The sequence below is a fragment of the Helobdella robusta genome (genome assembly GCF_000326865.2).
Source record: "Helobdella robusta unplaced genomic scaffold HELROscaffold_43, whole genome shotgun sequence".
NCBI classification, from domain to species: domain Eukaryota; kingdom Metazoa; phylum Annelida; class Clitellata; order Rhynchobdellida; family Glossiphoniidae; genus Helobdella; species Helobdella robusta.
In genome coordinates, this window is record NW_008705028.1 from 110,368 (window position 1) to 121,086 (window position 10,719).

General features: G+C 36.4%; 2 protein-coding genes across 2 annotated transcripts; both read left to right on the forward strand.

Moving 5' to 3' along the window:
* Nucleotides 1–280: 280 nt before the first annotated feature.
* On the forward strand, nt 281–7,674 carry HELRODRAFT_177463 (hypothetical protein; the record flags this gene model as incomplete). Its single annotated transcript, XM_009025663.1, has 3 exons — nt 281–1,159; nt 5,390–5,464; nt 7,522–7,674. 3 exons carry the CDS (start codon nt 281–283, stop codon nt 7,672–7,674), a joined length of 1,107 nt encoding a protein of 368 aa, XP_009023911.1.
* A 752-nt stretch (nt 7,675–8,426) lies between these two features.
* Nucleotides 8,427–9,725, forward strand: HELRODRAFT_177464 (hypothetical protein; the record flags this gene model as incomplete). The annotated part of the gene is made up of 2 exons (XM_009025664.1): nt 8,427–9,003; nt 9,196–9,725. 2 exons carry the CDS (start codon nt 8,427–8,429, stop codon nt 9,723–9,725), a joined length of 1,107 nt encoding a protein of 368 aa, XP_009023912.1.
* Nucleotides 9,726–10,719: the final 994 nt, after the last annotated feature.

Below are 10,719 nucleotides of genomic sequence, written 5' to 3' on the forward strand. Positions count from 1 at the left end.
GATCGAGATTGCGGTGGTATGGACATGTGTTAAGAAGGGATGAAAGGGTCGGGATTAGGCGAGCGTTGGAGTTCGAGGTTGAAGGAGTGATAGGAAGGGGTCGTCCGCAATTGGGATGGAGAGAGCAGGTGGAGAAGGACAGAGTGAAAGCGGGGTTGCGTGATACTGAGGCGAGTGACAGATGTGAATGACGTCGAGGAGTATTTCGGTTTCATCATAGGTAGCCAAACAGTAACCCTCGATCCCCGATTAACCCAGCCATGTAGTTGGCAGCAACTACATGCCGGTCCTAAGCCCGGATAAATGGGGAGGGGTGAGGAAAGAAATAGCAAACTACCTCCCTATTTTGCTGAAATACCTTATGGATCAGCACAATCAAATAAGTTCAGATATGATGCTGGAAAGTGAGACCCCTGGGCTGGAAAGCATCTATCATATTACCAGGGATGAACGTGAACGTTTTTCAAGTAGCGAAGGCATTTATGACGTGGACGGGACAAATCCATCAGGACTCCCGCCTGCTGATGTGGCTCCGAGCAAAAGGAAGCGTCTACGTTTTTCAACAACTATTCACAATATTGGCACATGGAATGTTCGCGGCATGAACATAGGCAAACTCAAAATCATCAAGCAAGAAATGCAACGACTTCATATCGATCTGTTGGGCATCAGCGAGCTTCACTGGACGGGTAATGGATATTTCAAAAGCGATGAATACACCGTCGTCTATTCTGGAAACGACACCACCAAACGCAATGGAGTGGCATTCATCGCAACAAAAGCAGTCAGCAAAGCCGTACACTCTTTTAACATTGCTAGCGATCTAATTATATCCATACGCATCACTGGAAGCCCCCGCTCAATCACGGTTCTACAAGCATATGCACCAGAGAAAGACATCGAAGATTTCTATACCAAACTCCAAGAGACAATCGACCAGATCCCAGCTCGTGACATAATCTTTGTAATGGGAGATTTTAATGCGAAATTCGGATCAGGTGAAGACTTGCCTGTCGTCGGCAAATTTGGTTTTTGTGAACGAAATGACGCAGGAGACCACCTGATCCAATGTTGCACAGAAAATCGTTTCTCGATCATGAACACTTGGTTTGAACAGCCCCAAACGGTATACATCGAAACCAAATCGACTACATCCTATGTCAGCGCTGCTGGAAAAGCTCAATACTAGCAACGAAAACCTATCCAGGCGCTGACTGCGGCTCCGATCATCAGCTACTGGTTGCTAAAATCAAAATTCGTTTCAGTTCCATTAAGAGACTTCAAGCATTACGCCGCTTTGACACAGACAATATCCCCGCCCAATACGCAGTAGAAATAAAGAACAGATTTGAGGCATTCAGCGATTTCAATGAAGAGCCTGATAAAATGTGGGAGGAAATCAAATCGATCGTGGGAAAAACAGCAGAGGAAATCATCCCGTTCAAGAAATCAATGAAAAGATCGAAGTGGCTGACGGACGAAGCAATCAAGATTGCTGAGCATCGTCGCATGGCCAAGGCAAAGGGGAACATCGAGGAATTCCGACTACTCAATGCGGCGTTCCAAAAAAGGGCCAGACAGGACAAAGAAGCATACTGGAACAACCAATGCGAGGAACTGGAAAAGGCGAACCGACACGATCATACCCGTACTCTTTTTACCTATGTCAAGCAGGCCAGAAAATCATTCACGGCATGCAAAGTGTCTACCGTCAAAGACAGTGATGGTACGATATTGCAAGAAGGGCAAATCAAGCGACGATGGCGGGACTATGCAGAGGAGCATACGCTGGCAATCCATCAATCCAACTGGTTGTTCAACCCAAACAGATTGATCGGGAACCGGACATCCAGGAAGAAGAAGTCAGTTGGGCTCTAAAACAACTACCAGGCACGGATAATTTACCAGCAGAACTACTCAAGCCAATACCAGTCAAAATCCTTACCAAATTGTGTTAGAAAATCTGGAGCACAAAATCATGGCCCAACGACTGGACAAGATCAGTTTTCGTCACGCTTCCTAAAAAAAGGCGATCTACAGGAATGTTCCAACTATCGAACTATCGCGCTCATCTCCCACGCCAGCAAAATCCTGCTAAAGATTCTACAAAACCGCATTGTGGCAATCATGGAACGGGAACTACCAGATGTTCAGGCTGGCTTTCGCAAGGGACGAGGCACGAGGGATCAAATTGCGAACCTACGCTGGATCATGGAGAAGGCTAGAGAATACCAGAAGGACGTCTATATGTGTTTCATTGACTATACCAAGGCGTTCGACTGTGTGAACCATGACAAACTCTGGACTTGTTTGAAACAAATGGGCATACCAGAGCACATTGAACAACTGATACAAACACTGTACTTCAATCAGGAAGCAACTATCAGAACATCGTATGGTAACACCGATTGGTTCAAAATCTGTAATGGCGTCAGGCAGGGATGCATTTTATCCCCAGCTCTGTTTAATCTGTATGCCGAAACCATCATGCGACGATGCAATCTGGACGAAACCACAATCGGAGTCCAACTTGGAGGTAGGACTATCAACAACCTGCGATATGCGGATGACACAACTATACTCGCAGAAAGTGAGAAAGACCTGGAATACTTGATCCAACGAGTTCAAGAGGAAAGTGAACGCATGGGACTGTACCTCAACATCAAGAAAAAGAAATTAATGACAACGGCATGCAATGATGCAGTAAACATCAAGATCAACAATGAACAGATAGAGACAGTACAAGATTTCATTTTCCTGGGAGCCAAAATTGACCGAAACGGCGAATCTGGACCAGAGATCAAAAGGCGGATTGCACTCGGCCGGGCTGCAATGCAAGGAATATATAAAATCTGGAAGAGCAAGGATGTGAGCATTGCAACGAAAACGAGACTTATCAACGCCATTGTCTTTCCCATAGCAACTTATGTATGTGAAAGTTGGACAATCAAGAAAGCGGAAAGAAAAAGGGTCGACGCTTTTGAACTTTGGTGTTAGAAAAGACTACTGCGTGGACATCGCGAACAACAAATCAGACGGTCTTGAACCGTATCAAGCCAAAAATGTTGCTTGAGGGCAAAATCGTCAAACAACAACTCTCCTTTTTCGGCCATGTTATGCGCGCAAATTCACTGGAAACTTCAATGATGCTAGGTAAAGTGAGAGGTAAAGTGACAAGAAGAAAAGGTCGGCAAAGAATACGTTGGCTTGATACAATCACATCAGCCACCAAAATGACGATCTCAGAACTTAAAATAATCGTCGAGGACAGGAACGCATGGAGAAGACAGATCCATAAAGTGGCCGAAAGTCGACTTCAACTAAATGGCTAATCATCAACCGCCGATCTCAGGAAAAATGTCATCTAAACGTGTGTTGTTTGTTTGTTAGTTTCTTTCTCCAAGACAATCATTCCATTGCGTTTGTCTCCTTGAGACCAAGTGCCTTCAAGTCCTCCTTTGTGGTCTGCGAACAGGACTTTTTTGGGCGACCTCTTGGGCGGGTGCCAGGCACCTGGTGTTCAGTAACGAAAACTATTGTATCGTTTTCGCTTCGCTTCACATGGCCAAACCATCGTAGGCGATGACGACGACATGCATTCTTCAAATTGCAGTCCCGAACGGTTCAGGATCGGTTGTGTGGATATGGTCCCTTAGGTCAACATGCTGCATCTAAGGAATCATCTTCATGTCAGTTCGGTGAAGCTGCTGTTCGAGTTTTGTTGTCATCTGCCACATCTCTGCACCATACATCAGAACAGAATGTATAGCTGTTTTGTATAGCTCTGAGCACAATGGTAGAGGAATGCTACGCCGCATCAGTACCAAGGCAAGGAAGTGCCATGCGTCCACAAACAATGGCATCAGCTGTTCCAGTAGAATCCAGCATATGCCATCATACATAACATACTTATATATTATATAGATCAGTGGTTCTCAAACTTATTTTTTCCACTGCTCACTTATGAAAAAAACTTTTCCAGTGCCCCTCTGCTTTAAAACTTTTCAATTGAAAGAAATGTAATAAAAATTAGCTTCTTAGTAAGTTGATGTTTATTATAATAATAATATATATTATTCTTATTTCTACACCAACCACTTATTTTAAAATTATATAAATTTCGAGAAATAAAAACAATAAAGTAGTTTTACAAAGAAAGAGTATTCTTAAATCTAAGTTGAAAGTTGAAACAACAAACAATTGAACATAAATGAATTTAATGTGATGGGTTAATTTGATGATTTTTATATAACTGTTAATATCAGGCGCAAAACGTTAATATAAGTCCTACCTCGGGAAACCGGGTCTCTGGACGCAAAACGAAGATTGATTGATTAATATCAGGCGCAAATTTACTGAAAACAGTTTATTGATATCCAAGTAATTTCTTTTTTTGTTAACAGCTTTGTCACAGCACTAAATCCACGTTCACACAAATACGAGGATGGAAATGCAAGCAAAAATTGTTGAACAACTGACTGCAATCCAGGGTACAACAAAGGGATTTGCTTTTGTAGCCAAATACATTTTTTTGTGACTGGAAGATTTTGAGTTATGTTTATAAATTTACAATAACGTTGATGGGTATCTGCCAGGTTAGCATGGAAAAAAATTTTAACTGGTTCAAAGGTATGGTTTTTGTGAACCAACCCAGCAAAAAATAATCAATACATAGACATAAAACTTCTTAAGTTCTCAAATTTTGTCAAAACCTATCACCTCTCTCCAGTAAGACTTCGCCCATTTCGAGAAACACTGATAGATTATAAAAAACCAATTTTTGAATGTTTTTTACACATTTATCTAAAATCTAAACTAAATCAACTAAAAGTTAAATTTTTAATTATTAGAACATCTATTACCATTCTATGCACCTGGAATTGTTGAACATTTTCAATTTAAAAAAATCCAAATTTTAATGTAAATAAAATATATAAATTTTTATTATTTTAATATTTATTAAAAATAAAGGTTTTTTTTGTGAAGACTGACCATGCTTTTTTTATGTTTATTTACCATTCTAAACATTAAAGGGTTTCCAATGTTTACTAAGAGCAATTTTTTCAAATGATACGCAAGCGGCTTACAACAAAATTTTAACATAATCTTATAAGTCTTAATTAATTATTAAATAATATAATGCTACTGCTATTTTGAATCAATAGCAAAATTTAATTAAAATTAATTAAACTGAACACATGAACACAAAAATTAATTATAATTATATTATAGATAGTGTTGTCATGCCTTGGGATGTGGAACATCACCATTTTGAACTTGAGATTCCGAGGCTATTTCCATATTAAATTTTAAAATCTAGTGTATATTTTTCCTCAAGATTAGAAGCAAATTATCAAACGAATCGTTCGGAAAACCTATTGCAATCTAGAGACAACTAAACGACGCAATAACGATCGATAAACGTGCAGCTTACAGAGGCGTGAAAAGAAGATGGGCGATACAGGTATGCGTAGTAAAAGATCCGATCATATACTTAAAAGGCGATCCGACACGAATAAAGCTTTTGATTTTTAATTTTTTTCAAAATAAAAATTATACCTTAAAAAAGCATAATTTTGAATATCTATATTATCATCAACAATTAATTTACTATATATAGTTCGGTGATCCTTCATAATTTTTACTAAGTTTCAATGATCCAATAAAATCTCCTGTAATTTAATGGATATAATAATTTATATAAATAAATATAAATATATATATATTTGCAATCTTTGATAAAATCTAACAAATTTTTAGCTTTTGAAAGTTTACGATTGAGCTTTTCAATATTTCTAATAGTAATTTAATAATTATTATCTAATTTGTTAAAATTAATAAAAAAAATCATTGGTGTTTATGGTGAAGCGAATAGGCTATATTTCGATTTTAGTCATCATTTAAAAGTTTTACAATTCGAAAAATATATATAAATATATATGTACATAATATATATGTACTTATATATATATTTACAATATTCTATAAATTCTACCGAATGTTTGGCGTTAATGTGTTTGTAAACATATCAGTGACAAGTTAACTTTGACAAAGTCAATCTCCATCTAAGTTCATTTTGACAAAGTCAATATTTCCCTATATAAACAGCAGAAAGCACTGATGATGATTCATTCGGAATCGAAATATGGCCTTATTTGCAGCATGAATTCGGAAAATAAGTTTATTTTGAATTTTAATAAACTAAACGTTCACCAAAAAACTTTAGTGAGAAAAATTGAAAAAACGAACTACAAACATATTAACGCCAAACATTCGGTAGAATTTATAGAATATTGTAAATATATATACATATATATAGACCCACGTAAAACATGCTTATTCATACACACACATATATACACACATGCACACACACACATGTACACACAAACACACACACACACACACACACGTACATAAACCCACACAAAAAGTTAAGAGGGTTTAAATGTTAACAAAAGGATTTAATGTCTTTTTTAAATTTTACAACGGATTTTGCTTCTTTCAAATATTCAGGTAATTTGTTGTGCGACGACTCTTATGCTACAATTGATAAGTTTCAATCTGTTTTTTTCAATATAAAATGTTGAGGTATGTTTTGTGTTTTTTAACTGGATTGCGTTACTATAAATAAACAAATTATTAAAATTTTTTCGAATTAAGTTGTTAATAAGTTTAAATATAAATATTGAGATGCATGTGTAATAAATTTGTTTTATTGAAAGTAGTTTTGCAATCTGAAAATAATTAGAGGTGTGGTCATTAAATTTCAAATCGAATAAAATTCTTTTAGAACGTTTTTGACATTTTAACAGGGGATCTAACTGATAAGCAGGACTATTTCCCCATAACGAGTATAAGGGTATATAAAGCTATAATACAAATCTTTTAATATTGTGGAATTAATCTTATTTTTGATTTTATAAAGTATACCCATGAATTTATTGATTTTTGATTTAAGATTTTCAATGTGATAACTGTAAGACAAATTATCTTGCAGAACTAAACCCAAAAGAACAACTTGATTGGTTCTGTTTAATTTCACATTGCTAAACACAAGGTCCAAGTCCGAGAAACTATTGGTTAAAATCTTTGGTCCAAATATAACATAGGCCGATTTGGTTGAATTAACCATGAGTTTGTTCATAGAAAACCAATCCTCGAATAATTTGAGTTCATTATTTATGAATCTCGTTTAAGGTCATCAGAAAAATAAAAAATGTTTGAATCGTCAGCGTAAAGAATATAATTCATCTTTTATATATATATATATATATATATATATATATATATATATATATATATATATATATGCATATACAAGGCCGTATTTAAAAATTGTGTTCGGGGGGGTTTAAAAATTTTGATTTAGATCACGTTTATTTTAATTTTTATTCAAATTTACAAATGAAAATGTTCAATAAAATAAAGGAAAAGAAAATAATTAACCGAGAAATTAATGTGGCCGAGTGGTTAGCGTGTCCGTCTACCACTCCTACGACCCGGGTTCGAATTCTGTAGTTTCTACAAGTTCATCCGGGTAACCGACTCCCGGCCAAACCAGCCGTCCATCCTTTCGTGGCTGGTAAATGGGTAAACAACGTAAGTTGTCGCATATTGGCCGGCGAGGTGGCTCAGTGGTTCAAATGCTCGCTGAGTCCAACATCTCAATAGCTATGATATACTCAGCGTATATGATGCGGTGCTTGCGCGTGCACATAAAATCCATGTGTACGTCGTGTGAAAAGAATAAACAGCCTTTGACGTAGTGAAAATGAATGAAGATGTAACGAGCTTAAATGATGATATACAAGCCTTGAAAAAAGAAGTAATTAAAACTAAAGAGACAATTAAATCTTTCAGTGAAATAGAGGAAAGATCTTGTAATCTCATCATTTTCAAATTGAAAGAAAATTATCAGCAAAATTTCAGTGATACCAAAAGTGATGATGAGGATAAAATTACGCGCATCAAAGGTACAATAGTGAATGACCAGGGGGGTCGATCATGCATAGTTAAACATTATAGATAGGGTAAGAAATCAGATAATGTCAGACCATTGCTGGGCTAAAGTCCTAAAAAATTTAGTTATGGAGAACTTGTCCAAACTGAAAAAACTTGATGAAGACTTGAAAGGAATAAACATTGGTTATGACATGACTAAGGATGGTATGTAAAGAATTGATAGTGATTGCAAAGGAGATGGAAGCAGCAGAAAAGCTAGATTTTATTTACAGAGTGAGAGGAGAACCAGGAAACATGAAAATAATAAAAATAAAAAAAGGGTGCATTGACTTCTCTGTACTGTGACATAGGAGATATGTTGAACAATGTTGAGAATTGTATTACTTATTTATTTATACAAATTCATTTATAGTATTACTAATTATTTATACAAATTCACCCTGATAAACTTTGTGTTGAAGATGGTTAATGACGTTTTTGGTGTTGATGCAATCACTGGCGACACCGACAATGGTAGTGCTTGCAGCGATGTTGGTGTTACAAGTGGTGATGACTGTGATGGTAACGGTTATACAAGTAGTGGTGAAGATGGTTGTAGTGTTAATGATAATGGTGGTGGTGGCTGTGGTGGTGACGATAATGTTTGTGCTGGTGGTGGTAACGTTAATGATTGTGGTATTTGCGGTGGTGGGAATGGTTGTGGTGGTAACGATAATGTTGGTGGTAGTGATGGGAATGGAGTTGGTTGTAGTGGGAGTGATAATGGTGGTCGTAAGGGTGGTGGTGAATCTGGTTGTGGTGGTGAAGTTTGCGGTCGTGGTGATGGCGGTGGTGAAGATGGTGGCGGCGGTAACAATGGTTGTAATAACATTGAATGTAAAAATGATGGTGGTGGTAATGACGATGGCAATTTTGACGGTAGTGATGGTCTTAATATTGACAATAATAAACAAGGAAATAATTTAATTAAAAATGAACAACATGTGCTGTTAAGATTTGTTTCATCATTCATAGATCTATTTCATCAAAACACGAGATGTTAGCGGATGGACATGATGTTCTGGTGCTTGTGGAAACATGGCATGGTTCTTCAGATAACTTTTCGATTCAATTGGCCATGCTTTCTGGTTACAGTTTTGAGGATTTTCTCAGACCGCATAATCCTTATCATGGTGGCTCAATGATATTTTTTTAGATCAAATTTCAAGTTCTAAAAGATTGACCTACCAGGTTTTTCTACATTTGAGGTTTTGGCTGTTAGGTTTATTATGAATGGTAAAGACTGGGTGTGTGTTGTTTTATATAGACCGGGTTTAGAGCAGATGAAGGCTTTGTTTTTCAATGAGTTGGTTTCATTGCTTGAACATATTTCAGTACTGACCTCACATTTCTTGCTGACTGGTGATTTTTATGTACCTGTTGAAAGGAATAATAACGTTCACACTATCAGTATGCTGAAAAATGTCGATATATTTAAAATGATTAATAATATTAATGAGCCAACACATAATCTTGGGGGCACTCTTGACCTGATTATAAGCTCAATAGAATTTCCTATTGGTACATGTAAAGTTTTTCTAAGTGGTGTGGTTTCTGACCATAGTTTGATACATGTGACTATAATAATGACAAAGATTGCTTCCGTTAAAGCTACCAAATTAGTGAGATATTGGAAACATTGTAGGTTTGTTAAAATGATTGCCGACTCTGCTTTGTTGAGAAAGAGTTTGAAATATTTAACAGTCAACTTAGTTTTATAGTGAATCAAGTTTCAGATGTGATGTATCGGCACCTTGGTTCAATAATGAATGTAGAGATAACAAACGATGCCGCCGAAAGTTAGAGAGGAAATAGGAAAAAAATCTTGATGGTAATGATAAACATGTATGGTTTAATGCTTTGAGAACTAAAAGTAAAATTTTTGTTGAAAAGCGTAAACTGTTTTTGAGCAGGTTGGTTAGTGAGAATAATAACAATTCAAAGAATCTGTGGAAAGTGGTTAACAAAATCATCTGCTATAAAAATGACCTTGATGTGTCTCATGATTTGAAATCTGAGCTGCTTATGAAAATTTTCCAAGACAAAATAAAATCATGTTTTAATGAATAAAATAGACAAATTTTTGATGATAGCAGGATTGTTTCGGAAAATTCATTTCAGTTTTCTTGGAGGTCACAGAATGTGAGATTAAAAAATTCATTCTTAGATCACCGGCCAAGACGTGTTCACTGGATATTATTCCGACGCATATATTAAAAAACATATTGATTCATTTTTAATCTTCATTACTAGTTTTGTAAATTAAAGTTTAAAATCTGGTACTGTGCCTTCTTACTACAAACATGCTGTTGTAATTCCTTTTCTGAAGAGAGCGGACGATAATAAAGATGAATTACAGAATTACTGTTTGAATTTAATTTTTTTTATATCTAAAATTGTTGAACGTGTAGTGGTGATTTAAGATATTTAGATTTGCACTGCCTGATGCCTGTCAACCAATCAGGTTATAGACGCCATCATAGCACTGAGACGGCACTGGTACATGTTTTGTCAGGGATATACAAAGCCGTTGATGAGCAAAAGGTGTTATTCTTGTCATTCTTGGACATGAGTGCCGCGTTTGACTGTGTGGACCACCAAATCCTACTGGATAGACTATCGTATGATTATGGGGTAACCTGTGTTCAACCTGTGTTCAGATCCTATTTACATGGACGAACACAGGTGATTCGTATTAATAATACACTATCTGGT